This window comes from Salvelinus fontinalis, chromosome 3 (genome assembly GCF_029448725.1).
Source record: "Salvelinus fontinalis isolate EN_2023a chromosome 3, ASM2944872v1, whole genome shotgun sequence".
NCBI classification, from domain to species: Eukaryota; Metazoa; Chordata; class Actinopteri; order Salmoniformes; family Salmonidae; genus Salvelinus; species Salvelinus fontinalis.
The window spans coordinates 64755961-64778187 of record NC_074667.1 but is presented as its reverse complement, the minus strand read 5'-3'; the positions used below and the strand labels follow the sequence as shown (position 1 = coordinate 64778187).

The 22227-nt window shown below is 46.8% G+C and overlaps 2 protein-coding genes and 1 non-coding gene across 3 annotated transcripts; all 3 read left to right on the top strand.

Annotated features, from left to right (window-relative positions):
* The first annotated feature begins 9739 nt into the window (after positions 1 to 9739).
* LOC129851338 (60S ribosomal protein L29-like) lies at positions 9740 to 21035 on the top strand. The gene is made up of 4 exons (XM_055917804.1): positions 9740 to 9798; positions 10323 to 10374; positions 15698 to 15762; positions 20439 to 21035. Exons 2-4 carry the CDS (start codon positions 10338 to 10340, stop codon positions 20547 to 20549), a joined length of 213 nt encoding a protein of 70 aa, XP_055773779.1. The 5' UTR covers positions 9740 to 9798; positions 10323 to 10337; the 3' UTR covers positions 20550 to 21035.
* On the top strand, positions 10381 to 11257 carry LOC129851337 (uncharacterized). Its single transcript, XM_055917803.1, has 2 exons — positions 10381 to 10471; positions 10556 to 11257. The coding sequence occupies exons 1-2, from the start codon at positions 10389 to 10391 to the stop codon at positions 11160 to 11162; spliced, it is 690 nt and encodes a 229-aa protein (XP_055773778.1). The 5' UTR covers positions 10381 to 10388; the 3' UTR covers positions 11163 to 11257.
* Positions 16705 to 16927, top strand: LOC129851653 (small nucleolar RNA SNORA73 family). The gene has a single exon (XR_008759022.1). It is a non-coding gene; the product is annotated as a small nucleolar RNA SNORA73 family (small nucleolar RNA).
* Positions 21036 to 22227: the final 1192 nt, after the last annotated feature.

The window sequence follows — 22227 nt, the reverse complement described above, 5'->3', positions numbered from 1 at the left end:
ACAGCAGGACTCAACAAGCTGTGATTACTGTTGCTACAGATACAGCAGGACACAACAAACTGTGATTACTGTTGCTACAGATACAGCAGGACACAACAAACTGTGATTACTGTTGCTACAGATACAGATACAGCAGGACACAACACACTGTGATTACTGTTGCTACAGATACAGATACAGCAGGACACAACAAACTGTGATTACTGTTGCTACAGATACAGCAGGACACAACAAACTGTGATTACTGTTGCTACAGATACAGATACAGCAGGACACAACACACTGTGATTACTGTTGCTACAGATACAGCAGGACACAACACACTGTGATTACTGTTGCTACAGATACAGCAGGACACAACACACTGTGATTACTGTTGCTACAGATACAGCAGGACACAACACACTGTGATTACTGTTGCTACAGATACAACAGGACTCAACAAGCTGTGATTACTGTTGCTACAGATACAGATACAACAGGACTCAACAAGCTGTGATTACTGTTGCTACAGATACAACAGGACTCAACAAGCTGTGATTATTGTTGCTACAGATACAACAGGACTCAACAAGCTGTGATTATTGTTGCTACAGATACAACAGGACTCAACAAGCTGTGATTACTGTTGCTACAGATACACCAGGACTCAACAAGCTGTGATTACTATCGTGTTTCAGGTAAGACCCAGGTGCAGACTGTGTTGAATGAACAATGTTGAAGTAACAATGTTTATTAAAGCAACAGGGGCAGGCAAACGACAGGTCAAGGCAGGCAGGGCTCAATAATCCAGACTGGTGGGGCAAAGGTACAAGATGACACAGGCTCAATAATCCAGACTGGTGGGGCAAAGGTACAAGATGACACAGGCTCAATAATCCAGACTGGTGGGGCAAAGGTACAAGATGACACAGGCTCAATAATCCAGACTGGTGGGGCAAAGGTACAAGATGGCAGGAAGGCTCAGGGTCAGGTCTGACAGCGTTCGGTAATCAAGGAGAGAGGAGAAACAGGAGACATCTCACCCTGTATGCCGGAGGGCCTGGAAACAGGAGACAAGGGGCTGTGAGACATTCTCTTCCTCTCCTCTATATCCCCTTCCTGTCTACTGGGTTTACATCTCGACACATGAAAAGTAGGAAGTATACGGAGGGTACGGGGCAACAGAGGACGAGGAGCAGAGGGGATAATGATCTTGTTGCAGGGTGGAAAGGTCTCGGCTTCCGGGGTTGTAGCCACGGGGCTATGAGTGTGGCAGAACAGGCTCCAGCCCACAATGGCACCAGTAAACCAGTCAATCAAAGTTTGTGTCGCTGGAGGTAAGAAAATCACAATACTACAGGTACCTGAGGAGACTCAATTAGTAGGAATTGGATAGTCTCTCTGTGGTTCACTGACACTCGTAGGTTGATGGGGATGGTATGGTGGGTGACCCGGCCTTTAGAACGCCCGTCCAGCGCTCTAACATTCATGGGAATGGAAAGGTGTTGAGTGGGGATGCCCTGCTCGGACGCCAGGGTAACGTCCATCAGACTCATATCGGCCCCCGAGTCGATGAGTATCTGGAGAGACTTGGACTGGTCGCCACCACAGCAGGATGGCATGGAGAGGGGGGTGAGTAGGGGGAGAAGCTAAATTGTCCTTAGGACCCACCAGAATACTCATTCCTACCAATTAGTTAGGTCTCTTGAAGGGACAGGAAGACACATAATGACTGGCAGTACCGCAATACAGACAACTCTGAGTGTTAAGTCTGCCTACGCATTCTGCTGGAGACGGCCTAGTCCTGCTGAGCTGCATCGGCTCGAGAAAAGGTCAATCGTCCATCTTCGGAAGCTCCAGGAGGAACTCGGGTAAGCTCGGATCCTCTCTGGGATGTAGATGCCGGGGACTTCCGGAGTCCATCAGATGCAAGGTGGGATCCTTGAGTGAGCGATTGGGACCGCAATCAGAACTCTTCTCCCTTCTTCTCCCTCCTCCCTCGTAGCCGTCCATCGATCAAGATGGTCAAAGCGATGAGTGAGTCGAGAGCCGTCGGTAGTTCCCGGGCTGCAAGCTCATCCTTTACTTCCCCCGATACTCCATGCAAGAACGTTTCAAACATCGCTTCTGGGTTCAGCCTGTTAGCGTGCGTCCACTGTTAGCGTGCGGAATTCCACCGCATAGTCTGCCACATTGAGGGAGTCCTGCCGAAGCTGGAGTAACCTCCGGGCAGCCTCTTTCCCGGACACTGGAGCCTCAAAAACTTTTCTCACCTCTGCCATGAATACCTCCAGATTGAGGCAGACGGCGAACTGTTGCTCAACCACCGCCGTGGCCCAGGCGAGTGCCCTAACCGGACATCAGTGTAATGATGTACACTATCCTCGAGTGTTCCGAGGGGAACGAAGGAGGCTGCAGCTCGAAAACGAGGGAGCACTGGTAGAGAAAAGCCCGGCAGGTTCTGGAATCTCCATCGTAGCTCTCCGGGGAAGTAAGCGGGGTTCTTGGGAAACTGGGATGACGGCGCTGCTACCAGCCAGGTTACTGAGAGGCTGGGAGGTTACCGTCGTGGTAGGCTGCCTAGTATGCAAACCACAGATTTGCTACCGCAATGCGTCCAAAGCTAGGTCGTGATGTTCGGCCAAGGCCTGGAACCCTTTCATCAGACCGCGAAGCAACTCCGTGTGCCTACCAATGATGGCTCCTTGGGAGGAGATGGTGTTGCGGAGCTGGTCCAAGTCTGCTGGGTCAGTCATGGCCAGTTCGTACTATTACGTTTCAGGTAAGACCCAAGTGCAGACTGTGATGAAGTAACAATGTTTATTACTGCAACAGGGGCAGGCAAATGACAGGTCAAGGCAGTCAGGGTCAGGGGCAGAAAAAGTGGGCAGGCAGGCGGGCTCAGTCAGGACAGGCATGAGTCAAAACCAAAAGGGCGACAAAAAGGAGAGCCTGGAAAAAGCAGGAGCTGAAAAAAAAACGCTGGTTGAAACGACAAACAAGACGAACTGGCAACAGACAAACAGAGAACACAGGTGTAAATACACAGAGAATAATGGGGAAGACGGGCGACACCTGGAGGGGGGTGGAGACAATCACAAGGACAGGTGAAATAGATCAGGGCATGACAATTACTGCTGCTACAGATACAGATACAACAGGACCAAACAAGCTGTGATTACTGTTGCTACAGATACACCAGGACCAAACAAGCTGTGATTACTGTTGCTATAGATACAGATAAAACAGGATACAGATACAGATACAGCAGGATACAGATACAGCAGGATACAGATACAGCAGGATACAGATACAGCAGGATACTGATAGAGATACAGCAGGATACAGATACAGATACAGCAGGATACAGATACAGCAGGATACATATACAGATACAGATACAGCAGGATACAGCAGAATACAGCAGGATACAGATACAGCAGGATACAGATATGGCAGGATACAGATACAGCAGGATACAGATACAGCAGGATACAGATACAGCAGGATACTGATAGAGATGCAGCAGGATACAGATACAGCAGGATACATATACAGATACAGATACAGCAGGATACATATAAAGATACAGATACAGCAGGATACAGATACAGATACAGATACAGCAGGATACATATACAGATACAGATACAGCAGGATACAGATACAGCAGGATACAGATACAGCAGGATACTGATAGAGATGCAGCAGGATACAGATACAGCAGGATACAGATACAGCAGGATACATATACAGATACAGATACAGCAGGATACAGCAGGATACAGATACAGCAGGATACAGCAGAATACAGCAGGATACAGATACAACAGGATACCGATACAACAGGATACAGATACAGCAGGATACAGATACAGATACAGCAGGATACAGATACAGCAGGATACAGATACATATACAGCAGGATACAGACACAGCAGGATACAGATACAGCAGGACAACTCATTGGCCACAGCTTAGTCCACTTGTTGAAACAGCTCTTATTCGAACCCCTTCCACAATAGAAGCCTCAAACAACTTTCTAAAGACTGTTGACATCTGCTGGAAGCCCTGGGAAGTGCAATCTGGCCCCATAGACACAGCATATTGGATAGGCAATCACTTAAATGAAACTACAAACCTCAGATTTCCCACTTCCTGGTTGGATTTGTCTCAGGTTTTATATATACAGGGTCAGTACCATATTACAGGGATACTGGAGTGATGGAGGTAGATATGTATAGGGGGAAGGGGACAGGGATACTGGAGTGATGGAGCTAGATATGTATAGGGGGAAGGGGACAGGGATACTGGAGTGATGGAGGTAGATATGTATACGGGGAAGGGGTTACTGTAGTGATGGAGGTAGATATGTATAGGGGGAAGGGGACAGGGATACTGGAGTGATGGAGGTAGATATGTATAGGGGGAAGGTGACAGGGATACTGGAGTGATGGAGGTAGATGTGTATAGGGGGAAGGAGACAGGGATACTGGAGTGATGGAGGTAGATATGTATAGGGGGAAGGTGAATATATACAGGGTCAGTACCATATTAACAATGTACAGGGATACTGGTGTGATGGTGGTAGATATGTATAGGGGGAAGGTGACAGGGATACTGGAGTGATGGAGGTAGATATGTATATGGGGAAGGAGACAGGGATACTGGAGTGATGGAGGTAGATATGTATAGGGGGAAGGGGACAGGGATACTGGAGTGATGGAGGTAGATATGTATAGGTGACAGGGATACTGGAGTGATGGTGGTAGATATGTATAGGGGGAAGGGGACAGGGATACTGGAGTGATGGAGGTAGATATGTATAGGGGGAAGGGGACAGGGATACTGGAGTGATGGAGGTAGATATGTATAGGGGGAAGGAGACAGGGATACTGGAGTGATGGAGGTAGATATGTATAGGGGGAAGGGGACAGGGATACTGGAGTGATGGAGGTAGATATGTATAGGGGTAAGGAGACAGGGATACTGGAGTGATGGAGGTAGATATGTATAGGGGGAAGGAGACAGGGATACTGGAGTGATGGAGGTAGATATGTATAGGTGACAGGGATACTGGAGTGATGGAGGTATATATGTATAGGGGGAAGGGGATACTGGAGTGATGGAGGTAGATATGTATAGGGGGAAGGGGATACTGGAGTGATGGAGGTAGATATGTATAGGGGGAAGGAGACAGGGATACTGGAGTGATGGAGGTAGATATGTATAGGGGGAAGGGGACAGGGATACTGGAGTGATGGAGGTAGATATGTATAGGGGGAAGGAGACAGGGATACTGGAGTTATGGAGGTAGATATGTATAGGGGGAAGGAGACAGGGATACTGGAGTGATGGAGTTAGATATGTATAGGGGGAAGGAGACAGGGATACTGGAGTGATGGAGGTAGATATGTATAGGTGACAGGGATACTGGAGTGATGGAGGTAGATATGTATAGGGGGGAGGTGACAGGGATACTGGAGTGATGGAGGTAGATATGTATAGGGGGAAGGGGATACTGGAGTGATGGAGCTAGATATGTATAGGGGGAAGGGGACAGGGATACTGGAGTGATGGTGGTAGATATGTATAGGGGGAAGGAGACAGGGATACTGGAGTGATGGAGGTAGATATGTATAGGGGGAAGGGGATACTGGAGTGATGGAGGTAGATATGTATGGGGGAAGGAGACAGGGATACTGGAGTGATGGAGGTAGATATGTATAGGGGGAAGGGGACAGGGTTACTGTAGTGATGGAGGTAGATATGTATAGGGGGAAGGGGACAGGGATACTGGAGTGATGGAGGTAGATATGTATAGGGGGAAGGGGACAGGGATACTGGAGTGATGGAGGTAGATATGTATAGGGGGAAGGGGATACTGGAGTGATAGAGGTAGATATGTATAGGGGGAAGGGGATACTGGAGTGATGGAGGTAGATATGTATAGGGGGACAGGGATACTGTAGTGATGGAGGTAGATATGTATAGGGAGACAGGGATACTGGAGTGATAGAGGTAGATATGTATAGGGGGAAGGGGATACTGGAGTGATGGAGGTAGATATGTATAGGGGGACAGGGATACTGTAGTGATGGAGGTAGATATGTATAGGGGGACAGGGATACTGGAGTGATGGAGGTAGATATGTATAGGGGGACAGGGATACTGGAGTGATGGAGGTAGATATGTATAGGGGGACAGGGATACTGGAGTGATGGAGGTAGATATGTATAGGGGGAAGGGGACAGGGATACTGGAGTGATGGAGGTAGATATGTATAGGGGTAAGGAGACAGGGATACTGGAGTGATGGAGTTAGATATGTATAGGGGGAAGGAGACAGGGATACTGGAGTGATGGAGGTAGATATGTATAGGGGGAAGGAGACAGGGATACTGGAGTGATGGAGGTAGATATGTATAGGGGGAAGGTGACAGGGATACTGGAGTGATGGTGGTAGATATGTATAGGGGGAAGGTGACAGGGATACTGGAGTGATGGAGGTAGATATGTATAGGGGGAAGGGGACAGGGATACTGGAGTGATGGAGCTAGATATGTATAGGGGGAAGGGGACAGGGATACTGGAGTGAAAGAGGTAGATATGTATAGGGGGAAGGAGACAGGGATACTGGAGTGATGGAGGTAGATATGTATAGGGGGAAGGGGACAGGGATACTGGAGTGATGGAGGTAGATATGTATAGGGGTAAGGAGACAGGGATACTGGAGTGATGGAGTTAGATATGTATAGGGGGAAGGAGACAGGGATACTGGAGTGATGGAGTTAGATATGTATAGGGGGAAGGGGATACTGGAGTGATGGAGGTAGATATGTATAGGGGGAAGGGGACAGGGATACTGGAGTGATGGTGGTAGATATGTATAGGGGGAAGGTGACAGGGATACTGGAGTGATGGTGGTAGATATGTATAGGGGGAAGGTGACAGGGATACTGGAGTGATGGAGGTAGATATGTATAGGGGGAAGGTGACAGGGATACTGGAGTGATGGAGGTAGATATGTATAGGGGGAAGGGGACAGGGATACTGGAGTGATGGAGGTAGATATGTATAGGGGGAAGGGGACAGGGATACTGGAGTGATGGAGGTAGATATGTATAGGGAGAAGGAGACAGGGATACTGGAGTGATGGAGGTAGATATGTATAGGGGGAAGGGGACAGGGATACTGGAGTGATGGAGGTAGATATGTATAGGGGGAAGGAGACAGGGATACTGGAGTGATGGAGGTAGATATGTATAGGGGGAAGGGGACAGGGATACTGGAGTGATGGAGGTAGATATGTATAGGGGTAAGGAGACAGGGATACTGGAGTGATGGAGTTAGATATGTATAGGGGGAAGGGGATACTGGAGTGATGGAGGTAGATATGTATAGGGGGAAGGAGACAGGGATACTGGAGTGATGGAGGTAGATATGTATAGGGGGAAGGGGACTAGGCATCAGGATATTTGATGAACAGAGAAGCAGCGTATGTGATGATTGTATGTAGAGTCAATATAAATGTATGTGAGCAAATTATGCAGTGAGTGTTTGTTGGAGTATCAGAGTGTGTAGGGCCAGTGAGCAGTGGTAGAAGAACTACCCAACTGTCATACTTGAGTAAAAGTTAAGATACCTTAAAACTTAAGTGAAGATTTATAATGCTATTTTTGACTTTTGTTGACTCCACAATTTGGCGGGTAACTGTATGGCTTCCTTTTGTGGCTGAACGCTGTTCTCAGATGATTGAATATTGTAATTTGCCGTAAAGCTTTTTTGAAATCTGACACAGCGGTTGCATTAAGAACAAGTGTATCTTTAATTCTATATAAAACATGTATCTTTCCTCAAAGTTTATGAACATGAAGTAACTTAATTAACATGAAGTCCTGTGAGTGTCATCTGATGAAGATCATCAAAGGTTAGTGATTAATTTTATCTATATTTCTGCTTTTTGTGACTCCACTTTGGCTGGAAAAATGGCTGTGTTTTTCTGTGATTTGGCGGTGACCTAACATAATCGTTTGTGGTGCTTTCGCTGTAAAGCTTTTTTGAAATCGGACACTTTGGTGGAATTAACAACAAGATTACCTTTAAAATGGTATAAAATACTTGTATGTTTGAGGAATTTTAATTATGAGATTTCTGTTGTTTTGAATTTGGCACCCTGCAATTTCACTGGCTGTCATTGTCATATCGATCCAGTTAATGGGATCTTAGCCGATCTCAGCCATAAGAGGTTAACCTCTCTGGGATCGTTCAACTGACATTTACTCCTGAGGTGCTGACTTGCTGCACCCTCGACAACTACTGTGATTATTATTATTTGACCATGCTGGTCATTTATGAACATTTGAACATCTTGGCCATGTTCTGTTATAATCTCCACCTGGCACAGCCAGAAGAGGACTGGCCACCCCTCATAGCCTGGTTCCTCTCTAGGTTTCTTCCTAGGTTTTGGCCTTTCTAGGGAGTTTTTCCTAGCCACCGTGCTTCTACACCTGCATTGCTTGCTGTTTGGGGTTTTAGGCTGGGTGTCTGTACAGCCCTTTGAGATATCAGCTGATGTAAGAAGGGCTATATAAATACATTTGATTTGATATAGATGGCCTACAGGTAGAGAGACAGAGGGGCGCTGTTTCGCTCACTCGGATGCTTTCTTCTGTAAGATACAATCAGTCTCTCGCGAATTGAAATTAAATTATGAACACATTTATTTTAACACACACCACTGACTACATTTATATGTTAGTCATTTAGCAGATGCTCTTATCCGGAGTGATTTACAGGAGCAATTACAGTTAAATACCTTGCTCAAGGGCACATCAACAGATGTCAGCTCAGGGATTCCAACCAGCAACCATTTAGTTACTGGCTCAACGCTCTAAAGCCTCTAGGCTACCTGTCTGTGTCTGTCTGCACACCTGTCCTTCACCATCAGTATATTGGAAAACCCTGCATGTCACATCTTGAGGTCAATAGTTAGCAACCTGAGATGCCAGTCTAGCTAGTTAGCAATGCAGAAATATATTAGCTACCCTGTTTAATGTGTTTTACAAAGATTAAATAGGAAAACCCTTCATGTTCTGAGGTCAGGTCTGGCAGATAACGATAATTAAATAATTCACAACGTGCTCCTCTCACAGACCTATCCGTACTTTTCTGGTTTATATTCGTGGCTGTAGAAAATCCCCTTTATTTAAGCGACACTTGCTGGTTGGAAAATTAGATTGTGTAATGTCTCCTACGCTGCACTAGAGGGACGTGTTGTCTTTAAAACGTCTTCTATTTTTCCTGACCTATGCTCGTTTGAATCGATGGTCCATACAAAGACAGTAAAGTATGATGATATGCAAAAACTACTTCTCCAATAGAAATCCCTGACGTCATGGTGGCGTTGCTAGCTAAGCGCTTGCGCAGAAATACGTCATCGGGTCTAACGGTCTTCCCGCGCCAAAACTGCGCATGTGCAAACCGTCAAATCAAAGCCACTCCTTCAATATAAAGTAATCTTTTTTACAAAAATTAAAACGTGTAAGTTTGTTACTTTCATAAGGTTGGAGTAATAACATGGTCAACTACTTAAGACATTAGCTAGAATATAGGTTATTGCTTTAGATTTCAAGAAATTGAACAACTAAGGAAGAATTTTTCACTTCTCTCATTGACATCTCAAACCCCAAAACCCGGACTGGTCTGTTTGGTCTGCTTCATAAACGTTCTCGGAAGTCTTGCGATGTTGCGCCTCTGGGTTTAGAAACTCTGCGTCATTTCTTCCTCTTCCTGTTGTCGTCTGTATGTCTGGCAGGTAACTAATTTTACTCCAGAGTCCAACATATGATCTGCATCAATCCTCATATCTATGTTGTAGATTCATATACGATGTGAATGTGTACATATAGTGTAAAATATCACCTACAACACAGTCGTCTTTAAATTTGTTAACTTTGTTCCCCGTTAGATGATTAACCACGCATAGCTCGGGTTTTCTAGTCGCTAGCTTTATCTTGCTAGCAAAATGAAGGCTTTCCATGCCGCTTGCATATCATCAAACTGAAGTAGTCCACTGTTGAAAAGGACAGTGCTGGTGTTACTTTTTTTATCTAAAACATTCACCTCCTAAAAGGCGAATCATGTCGTTGTTCATATCATTGCAGACGCATCTCGGATCTCTGGCTTGTTCGAAACTTGCTAACTACTGTACCGGTATCTTATCCGCGTAACTACAGCGTTATAAACGGGGGCATTTAGCACGGAAACGTAAGTTCCAGGTTGGATCTTTGTACAAAAGTTACTTTACAATTAAATTCCACATGTTTCTTTCGTCAACAGCTCCACAGAACAGAGATGGCAAAGTCAAAAAATCACACCACCCACAACCAGTGTAAGTAGAAATGAATGGATAACTGTGAAACTATCCAGCTAGTTAGCTACACCAGGTTACTGCTGAGTGGCGATGATGGGCTAGTTAGCTACACCAGGTTACCGTTGAGTGACGATGATGGGCTAGTTAGCTACACCAGGTTACTGCTGAGTGACGATGATGGACTAGTTAGCTACACCAGGTTACTGCTGAGTGACGATGATGGGCTAGTTAGCTACACCAGGTTACCGCTGAGTGACGATGATGGGCTAGTTAGCTACACCAGGTTACCGCTGAGTGACGATGATGGGCTAGTTAGCTACACCAGGTTACCGCTGAGTGTCGATGATGGGCTAGTTAGCTACACCAGGTTACCGCTGAGTGACGATGATGGGCTAGTTAGCTATACCAGGTTACTGCTGAGTGACGATGATGGGCTAGTTAGCTACACCAGGTTACCGTTGAGTGGCGATGATGGGCTAGTTAGCTACACCAGGTTACTGCTGACTGACGATGATGGACTAGTTAGCTACACCAGGTTACTGCTGAGTGACGATGATGGACTAGTTAGCTACACCAGGTTACCGCTGAGTGACGATGATGGGCTAGTTAGCTATACCAGGTTACTGCTGAGTGACGATGATGGGCTAGTTAGCTACACCAGGTTACCGCTGAGAGACGATGATGGGCTAGTTAGCTACACCAGGTTACTGCTGAGTGACGATGATGGGCTAGTTAGCTACACCAGGTTACTGCTGAGTGGCGATGATGGGCTAGTTAGCTACACCAGGTTACTGCTGAGTGGCTGATGGGCTAGTTAGCTACACCAGGTTACTGCTGAGTGGCGACGATGGGCTAGTTAGCTACACCAGGTTACTGCTGAGTGACGATGATGGGCTAGTTAGCTACACCAGGTTACTGCTGAGTGGCGATGATGGGCTAGTTAGCTACACCAGGTTACTGCTGAGTGACGATGATGGGCTAGTTAGCTACACCAGGTTACCGCTGAGTGGCGATGATGGGCTTGTTAGCTATACCAGGTTACCGCTGAGTGACGATGATGGACTAGTTAGCTACACCAGGTTACTGCTGAGTGGCGATGATGGGCTAGTTAGCTACACCAGGTTACTGCTGAGTGGCGATGATGGGATAGTTAGCTACACCAGGTTACCGCTGAGTGGCGATGATGGGCTAGTTAGCTACACCAGGTTACTGCTGAGTGGCGATGATGGGCTAGTTAGTTACACCAGGTTACCGCTGAGAGACGATGATGGGCTAGTTAGCTACACCAGGTTACTGCTGAGTGGCGATGATGGGATAGTTAGCTACACCAGGTTACCGCTGAGAGATGATGATGGGCTAGTTAGCTACACCAGGTTACCGCTGAGAGACGATGATGGGCTAGTTAGCTACACCAGGTTACCGCTGAGTGACGATGATGGGCTAGTTAGCTACACCAGGTTAGCGATGATGGGCTAGTTAGCTACACCAGGTTAGCGATGATGGGCTAGTTAGCTACACCAGGTTACTGCTGAGTGACGATGATGGGCTAGTTAGCTACACCAGGTTAGCGATGATGGGCTAGTTAGCTACACCAGGTTAGCGATGATGGGCTAGTTAGCTACACCAGGTTACTGCTGAGTGGCGATGATGGGCTAGTTAGCTACACCAGGTTACCGCTGAGAGATGATGATGGGCTAGTTAGCTACACCAGGTTACCGCTGAGAGACGATGATGGGCTAGTTAGCTACACCAGGTTACCGCTGAGTGACGATGATGGGCTAGTTAGCTATACCAGGTTACTGCTGAGTGACGATGATGGGCTAGTTAGCTACACCAGGTTACCGTTGAGTGGCGATGATGGGCTAGTTAGCTACACCAGGTTACTGCTGACTGACGATGATGGACTAGTTAGCTACACCAGGTTACTGCTGAGTGACGATGATGGACTAGTTAGCTACACCAGGTTACCGCTGAGTGACGATGATGGGCTAGTTAGCTATACCAGGTTACTGCAGAGTGACGATGATGGGCTAGTTAGCTACACCAGGTTACCGCTGAGAGACGATGATGGGCTAGTTAGCTACACCAGGTTACTGCTGAGTGGCGATGATGGGCTAGTTAGCTACACCAGGTTACTGCTGAGTGACGATGATGGGCTAGTTAGCTACACCAGGTTACCGCTCAGTGGCGATGATGGGCTTGTTAGCTATACCAGGTTACCGCTGAGTGACGATGATGGACTAGTTAGCTACACCAGGTTACTGCTGAGTGGCGATGATGGGCTAGTTAGCTACACCAGGTTACTGCTGAGTGGCGATGATGGGATAGTTAGCTACACCAGGTTACCGCTGAGTGGCGATGATGGACTAGTTAGCTACACCAGGTTACCGCTGAGAGACGATGATGGGCTAGTTAGCTACACCAGGTTACCGCTGAGTGACGATGATGGGCTAGTTAGCTACACCAGGTTACCGCTGAGAGATGATGATGGGCTAGTTAGCTACACCAGGTTACCGCTGAGAGACGATGATGGGCTAGTTAGCTACACCAGGTTACCGCTGAGTGACGATGATGGGCTAGTTAGCTACACCAGGTTAGCGATGATGGGCTAGTTAGCTACACCAGGTTAGCGATGATGGGCTAGTTAGCTACACTAGGTTACTGCTGAGTGACGATGATGGGCTAGTTAGCTACACCAGGTTAGCGATGATGGGCTAGTTAGCTACACCAGGTTACTGCTGAGTGGCGATGATGGGCTAGTTAGCTACACCAGGTTACCGCTGAGAGATGATGATGGGCTAGTTAGCTACACCAGGTTACCGCTGAGAGACGATGATGGGCTAGTTAGCTACACCAGGTTACCGCTGAGTGACGATGATGGGCTAGTTAGCTATACCAGGTTACTGCTGAGTGACGATGATGGGCTAGTTAGCTACACCAGGTTACCGTTGAGTGGCGATGATGGGCTAGTTAGCTACACCAGGTTACTGCTGAGTGACGATGATGGACTAGTTAGCTACACCAGGTTACTGCTGAGTGACGATGATGGACTAGTTAGCTACACCAGGTTACCGCTGAGTGACGATGATGGGCTAGTTAGCTATACCAGGTTACTGCTGAGTGACGATGATGGGCTAGTTAGCTACACCAGGTTACCGCTGAGAGACGATGATGGGCTAGTTAGCTACACCGGGTTACTGCTGAGTGGCGATGATGGGATAGTTAGCTACACCAGGTTACTGCTGAGTGGCGATGATGGGCTAGTTAGTTACACCAGGTTACCGCTGAGAGACGATGATGGGCTAGTTAGCTACACCAGGTTACCGCTGAGAGATGATGATGGGCTAGTTAGCTACACCAGGTTACCGCTGAGAGACGATGATGGGCTAGTTAGCTACACCAGGTTACCGCTGAGAGACGATGATGGGCTAGTTAGCTACACCAGGTTACCGCTGAGAGACGATGATGGGCTAGTTAGCTACACCAGGTTACCGCTGAGTGGCGATGATGGGCTTGTTAGCTACACCAGGTTAATCGCTGAGTGACGATGATGGACTAGTTAGCTACACCAGGTTACTGCTGAGTGGCGATGATGGGCTAGTTAGCTACACCAGGTTACTGCTGAGTGGCGATGATGGGATAGTTAGCTACACCAGGTTACCGCTGAGTGGCGATGATGGGCTAGTTAGCTACACCAGGTTACTGCTGAGTGGCGATGATGGGATAGTTAGCTTCACCAGGTTACTGCTGAGTGGCGATGATGGGCTAGTTAGCTACACCAGGTTACCGCTGAGAGACGATGATGGGCTAGTTAGCTACACCAGGTTACCGCTGAGAGACGATGATGGGCTAGTTAGCTCCACCAGGTTACTGCTGAGTGGCGATGATGGGCTAGTTAGCTACACCAGGTTAGCGATGATGGGCTAGTTAGCTACACCAGGTTACTGCTGAGTGGCGATGATGGGCTAGTTAGCTACACCAGGTTAGCGATGATGGGCTAGTTAGCTACACCAGGTTACTGCTGAGTGGCGATGATGGGCTAGTTAGCTACACCAGGTTACTGCTGAGTGGCGATGATGGGCTAGTTAGCTACACCAGGTTACTGCTGAGTGGCGATGATGGGCTAGTTAGCTACACCAGGTTACTGCTGAGTGACGATGATGGGCTAGTTAGCTACACCAGGTTACTGCTGAGTGACGATGATGGGCTAGTTAGCTACACCAGGTTACCGCTGAGTGACGATGATGGGCTAGTTAGCTACACCAGGTTACTGCTGAGTGACGATGATGGGCTAGTTAGCTACACCAGGTTACCGCTGAGAGACGATGATGAGCTAGTTAGCTACACCAGGTTACCGCTGAGTGACGATGATGGGCTAGTTAGCTACACCAGGTTACTGCTGAGTGACGATGATGGGCTAGTTAGCTACACCAGGTTACTGCTGAGTGACGATGATGGGCTAGTTAGCTACACCAGGTTACCGCTGAGAGACGATGATGAGCTAGTTAGCTACACCAGGTTACCGCTGAGTGACGATGATGGGCTAGTTAGCTACACCAGGTTACCGCTGAGTGACGATGATGGGCTAGTTAGCTACACCAGGTTACCGCTGAGTGACGATGATGGGCTAGTTAGCTACACCAGGTTACCGCTGAGTGACGATGATGGGATAGTTAGCTACACCAGGTTACCGCTGAGAGACGATGATGGGCTAGTTAGCTACACCAGGTTACCGCTGAGAGACGATGATGGGCTAGTTAGCTACACCAGGTTACCGCTGAGTGACGATGATGGACTAGTTAGCTACACCAGGTTACCGCTGAGAGACGATGATGGTCTAGTTAGCTACACCAGGTTACCGTTGAGTGACGATGATGGGCTAGTTAGCTACACCAGGTTACCGCTGACTGACGATGATGGGCTAGTTAGCTACACCAGGTTAATCACTGAGTGACGATGATGGGCTAGTTAGCTACACCAGGTTACCGCTGACTGACGATGATGGGCTAGTTAGCTACACCAGGTTACCGCTGACTGACGATGATGGGCTAGTTAGCTACACCAGGTTACCGCTGACTGACGATGATGGGCTAGTTAGCTACACCAGGTTACTGCTGAGTGACGATGATGGGCTAGTTAGCTACACCAGGTTACCGTTGAGTGACGATGATGGGCTAGTTAGCTACACCAGGTTAATCGCTGAGTGACGATGATGGGCTAGTTAGCTACACCAGGTTAATCGCTGAGTGACGATGATGGGCTAGTTAGTTAACTAATGATGCCCTGTTCAAAACGGTTCCCAAAAGTTTTGTGTACCAGTCTCTTTCCTGTCTGTCTACAGCCCGTAAGGCCCATAGGAACGGGATCAAGAAGCCCAGACCAGACCGATACGAGTCCATGAAAGGGGTATGTATTGTAAGGTGTCCAATGAAAAAAAATGCATATTTTGATCAATAGGTAAAATAATATTTTAATTGTGTAGATAATCCTCTAAGAAAACCAATGGTCCAAACCTCATGTCTTGTATCATAATCCATTCGAAACTTACTGGAGTTTTTACCCTTGTAGGATGGTCAAAATTAGGGTGACTAATTCAATGGAGGTCAGCGAACAAAGTTGTGTAAAATCTGGAAAATAGCATTTCGTCAGCGTGGCTGTTTGAGAATGTAAGGCCAACTGACAGGCTTACCGTTGAATTCGTCATCTTCTCAATTCCAGACAACCGTATAGAGATGGTATAAATGACAGGCTTACCGTTGAATTCGTCATCTTCTCAATTCCAGACAACCGTATAGAGATGGTATAAATGGTAGAGATGCTTATCGTAGTTTCATATTTTACTGTACGCTGTTCATATTAACGACAAGTTCCTGTTCTTTTTCGAAGACTTCTCACAAAAACAAGTGTATCTCTGAAATAGCAACGTACCCACAGAGTGTACGCAATTATTTTTTCAAAGCCTTTTACATTTAATTCGGCTCGTCAGGCTAATTTAGTTATTTACGACCTGTAAACAATTTGGAAGACGACGACCACAACGTTTTAAATTAAGTTTTTGCGAGAAAACCCACACCGCTCTGTCAAGAGCTCGGTGCTTATTATCTGATGTATTAGGTCACGAAATCCGACTTTCTGGACATAATGTCAAGGATGTATCAAAGACCCCACTGAACAATTCACAATATAAAGAATCATACCAGTCTTGTATTTTCTAACATCTCTGGGCAGAGTGGCTGGACACCCTGTGTAATGATCTGCTTCTGGCTGATCCATCAATCAATGTGATTAGTACATCAGATGTGGGTGCCTCAAATAATATAAATGTATCAAAATCAAGGGGTTGTAATTGTGACGTGGACATCCTGTGAGGTTGCTCTCCCACGGCTCTGTCCTTGTGGCGTATGGGAGCGTAGCACTTCGATGCTGTGACGTACAGTCCCTTTCCACGACGTCGGAGAGCAAGCTTTGTCCCCGGCCCTCGGCTTGGTGAGGACGGTGTTCTGTATATTCCTACATCTTCCCAGAGCCCTTTGGCCCGTGACTGGGGGGCTAAACCATGCAGTGCACAATTTCCATTTGTAGGAGCTACTTTTCCTGTTTTCATGCTTATAATACTACTTGTGATTTTATATATATATTATAACAGGATATTATATATGGACTAATATCTTTACTCTTTTCTACATTGTAGAATAATAGTGAAGACATTAAAACTATGAAATAACACATATGGAATCATGTAGTAAGCAAAGAAATGTTAAACAAATCAAAATGTATTTGAGATTCTTTAAAGTAGCCACCCATTGCCTGCAACCAGCTTCACCTGGAATGCTTTTCCCACAGTCTTGAAGGAGTTCCCACATATGCTGAGCCCTTGTTGGCTGCTATTCCTTCACTCTGCGGTCCAACTCATCCCAAACCATCTCAATTGGGTTGAGGTCGGGAGATTGTGGAGGCCAGGTCATCTGATGCAGCACTCCATCACTCTCCTTGTTGGTCAAATAGCCCTTACACAGCCTGGAGGTGTGTTTTGGGTCATTTTCCTGTTGAAAAACAAATGCTAGTCCCACTACGCGCAAACCAGATGGGATGGCGTATGGCAGCGGAATGTTGTGGTATCCATCACACCTCCTCCTCCATGCTTCACGGTGGGAACCACACACCATCACACCTCCTCCTCCATGCTTCACGGTGGGAACCACACACCATCACACCTCCTCCTCCATGCTTCACGGTGGGAACCACACACCATCACACCTCCTCCTCCATGCTTCACGGAGGGAACCACACACCATCACACCTCCTCCTCCATGCTTCACGGTGGGAATCACACCTCCTCCATGCTTCACGGTGGGAACCACACACCATCACACCTCCTCCTCCATGCTTCACGGAGGGAACCACACACCATCACACCTCCTCCTCCATGCTTCACGGTGGGAACCACACCTCCTCCTCCATGCTTCACGGAGGGAACCACACATGCGGAGATCATCTGTTCACCTACTCTGCGTCTCACAAAGTCACGGCGGTTGGAGCCAAAAATCTTACATTTGGACTCAACAGACCAAAGGACAGATTTCCACCGGCCTAATGTCCATTGCTCATGCTTCTTGGCCCAATCAAGTCGCTTCTTGTTAATGGTGTCCTTTAATAGTGGTTTCTTTGCAGCAATTTGACCATGAAGACTGATTTCATGCAGTCTCCTCTTAACAGTTGATGGTGAGATGTGTCTGTTACTAGAACTCTGAAGTGTTTATTTGGGCTGCCTTTTCTGAGGCTGGTAACTAATGAACTTATTCTCTGCAGCAGAGGTAACTCTGGGTCTTCCTTTCCTGTGGCGGTCCTCATGAGAGCCAGTTTCATCATAGCACTTGATGGAAAATGCGACTGCATTTGAAGAAACTTTCAAAGTTCTTGACATTTTCCAAATTGACTGAACTTCATGTCTTAAAGTATTGATGGACTGTCATTTCTCTTTGCTTATTTGAGCTGTTCTTGCCATAATACGGACTTGGTCTTTTACCAAATAGGGCTATCTTCTGTATACCTCTCCTACCTTGTCACAACACAACTGATTGGCTCAAACGCATTAGGGTGGAAATTCCACAAATGAACTTTTAACAAGGCACACCTGTTAATTGAAATGCATTCCAGGTAACTACCTCATGAAGCTGGTTGAGAGAATGCCAAGAGTGTGTGCTAAGCTGTCATCAAGACAAAGGCTGGCAACTTTGAACAATCTAGTCAAATCAATCAAACACTTTTTAGGTTACTAAAAATAATTCCATGTCTTATTTCATAGTTTTGATGTCTTCATTATTCTACAATGTAGTTAAAAAAAAAATGTTAAAATTAAAGAACCCTGTAATGAGTAGGTGCGTCTTAACTTTTGACTGGTACTGTATATTATATATTATATTAGTCTATATAACACTGAACAACCATATAAAGGCAATAAAGTGTTGGTCTCATGTTTCATGAGCTGAAGTAAAACGTCCCAGAAATGTTCCAAACACACAAAAAGCTTATTTCTCTTCAAATTTTACGCAAATGTGTTTTACATCCTTGTTCGTGATTATTTCTCCTTTGATAATCCATCCACCTGACAGTTGTGACATATCCGTCAGAGCTGTTGGCTGTTAATTTCTCTACCATAAGCCTCCTCCAACATCATTTTGAAGAATTTGTCAGTTGTCCAACCGGCCTCACACAACCGCAGACCACGCCAGCCCAGGACCTCCACGACCGGCTTCTTCACCTGCGAAATGGTCTGAGACCAGCCACCTGTACAGCTGATGAAGCTGTGGGTTTGCACAACTGAAGAATTTTTGCACAGACTGTCAGAAACCGTCTCAGGGAAACTTATCTGCATGCTCGTCGTCCTCACCAGGGTCTTGACCGGACTGCAGTTTGGCGTCGTAACCGACTTCAGTGGGAAAAATGCTCACCTTCGATGGCCACTGGCACGCTGGGGAAGTGTGCTCTTCACGGATTAATCCCGGTTTTAACAGTACCTGGCAGATGGCAGACAGCGTGTGGTGTGTTGTGTGTGAGCAGTTTGCTGATGTCAACGTTGTGAACAGAGTGCCCCATGGTGGCGGTGGGGTTATGGTATTGGGCAGGCATAAGCTACGGACAACGAACACAATTGGATTTTATCAATGGTAATTTGAATGCACAGAGATACCGTGATGAGATCCTGAGGCCCATTGTCGTGCCATTCTTCTGCCGCCATCACCTCATGTTTCACCATGATAAGGCACGGCTCCATGTCACAAGGATCTGGACACAATTCCTGGAAACTGAAAATGTCCCAGTTCTTCCATGGCCTCCATACTGACCAGACATGTCACCCGTTGAGCATGTTTGGGATGCTCTGGATAGACGTGTACCCCAGCCTGTTCCAGTTCCTGCCAATATCCAGCAACTTCACACAGCCATTGAAGAGGAGTGGAACACAGGCCACAATCACCAGTCTGATCAACTCTATGAGAAGGAGATGTGTCACGCTGCATGAGGCTAATGGTGGTCACACCAGATACTGACTGGTTTTCAGATCCACGCCCCTACTTTTCTTTTTTTTGTGTATCTGTGACCAACATGTGAATATCTGTATTCCCAGTCATGTGAAATCCATAGATTAGGGACTAATGAATTTATTTAAATTGACTGATTTCCTTATGAGGTGTAACTCAGTAAAATGTTTGAAATTGTTTTCCACGTTGTGTTTTATATTTTGGTTTGATTGGTCAGACTGCCTCGATTTTTAATTCACGTAAGCCTATAAGAGACAAGTCCTTTGGTAGATATTAATTTAGTTGGAGTCAAATGACTCCTGGGAGATAGACTAACCCCTTTATTCTAAAGAGTCATAACTGAAATTCAGCTAATCTGTGAGGTCCTTTTCTTTATGAAGTGTTTAAATATATATCTGCTGATTGTGATGTTTAACGAAGGAGATTGATCCAACTGCATCACCCTTCACATTTACACCCTTTAATTGAACACAGGTTCGGTATTGTTCACATATGAAAAGTGACATATTTCCGCAACTTACTGTCTTCCTTGATCTTCTCCAGGTCGACCCGAAGTTCATGAAGAACATGCGTTTTGCCAAGAAGCACAATAAGAAGGGGCAGAAGACGGCCAACGCAGCGGCCAAGAAGATCGCACTGGCAGCCGCCCCTTAGATGTGGCTGGCAGATCGCACTGGCAGCCGCCCCTTAGATGTGGCTGGCAGATCGCACTGGCAGCCGCCCCTTAGATGTGGCTGGCAGATCGCACTGGCAGCCGCCCCTTAGATGTGGCTGGCAGATCGCACTGGCAGCCGCCCCTTAGATGTGGCTGGCAGATCGCACTGGCAGCCGCCCCTTAGATGTGGCTGGCAGATCGCACTGGCAGCCGCCCCTTAGATGTGGCTGGCAGATCGCACTGGCAGCCGCCCCTTAGATGTGGCTGGCAGATCGCACTGGCAGCCGCCCCTTAGATGTGGCTGGCAGATCGCACTGGCAGCCGCCCCTTAGATGTGGCTGGCAGATCGCACTGGCAGCCGCCCCTTAGATGTGGCTGGCAGATCGCACTGGCAGCCGCCCCTTAGATGTGGCTGGCAGATCACTGCGTCTCCACGTGTTCCATTGACTTTTGTTACCGTCACAATAAAGCTTTGTTATTTTAAATCGGGTACTTCTTGTATACTTTTTATAGCCGAAATTTCTGAAAAGTAGTGCTCGCTCACGAGCTAAAAGTTGTCCCTGAAAATGACCTGCTTTATCACGCGCTGATAGGAGCACCAAGTCATTGCTTTCCATCTCTGCTGTGTCCGTTGGGCTCATCCTGCAATCTCATTGGATAAAAGGGGGTGTAGGGAAATTACATGGCACAGTTTGAAGAAAACAGTTTCTTTCAAACTGGGGATTTTGTGGCTAATTTAGGGGAGACAGTAATTCTGCATGTAGGAGCAACGAATGGACACAAACCAGCCCAAAGCGCCAGGTTTACAAAATACTTTAATAGTCACCAAAGTACCCGGAGCATGTCTTTAAAAATGACTTGTGGAATTAATGTATGATCTGTCACATGGTCATGTTTTCCAATCCCAAAGCCCATTGTTGATTTTATCCTTACACCAGCACACCTGATTCAACTCATCACTTCTTAAATTGAGTAGGGTGTTGGGACAAGGATTATCAAACACTGGTTTAGGGGTACGGATGGGTCTAACACTAGTTTAGGGGTACGGATGGGTCTAACACTAGTTTAGGGGTACGGATGGGTCTAACACTAGTTTAGGGGTACGGATGGGTCTAACACTAGTTTAGGGGTACGGATGGGTCTAACACTAGTTTAGGGGTACGGATGGGTCTAACACTAGTTTAGGGGTACGGATGGGTCTAACACTAGTTTAGGGGTACGGATGGGTCTAACACTAGTTTAGGGGTACGGATGGGTCTTACACTAGTTTAGGGGTACGGATGGGTCTAACACTAGTTTAGGGGTACGGATGGGTCTAATACTAGTTTAGGGGTACGGATGGGTCTAACACTAGTTTAGGGGTACGGATGGGTCTTACACTAGTTTAGGGGTATGGATGGGTCTAACACTAGTTTAGGGGTACGGATGGGTCTAACACTAGTTTAGGGGTACAGATGGGTCTAACTAGTTTAGGGGTACGGATGGGTCTAATACTAGTTTAGGGGTACGGATGGGTCTAACACTAGTTTAGGGGTACGGATGGGTCTAACACTAGTTTAGGGGTATGGATGGGTCTAACACTAGTTTAGGGGTACGGATGGGTCTAACACTAGTTTAGGGGTACGGATGGGTCTAACACTAGTTTAGGGGTACGGATGGGTCTAATACTAGTTTAGG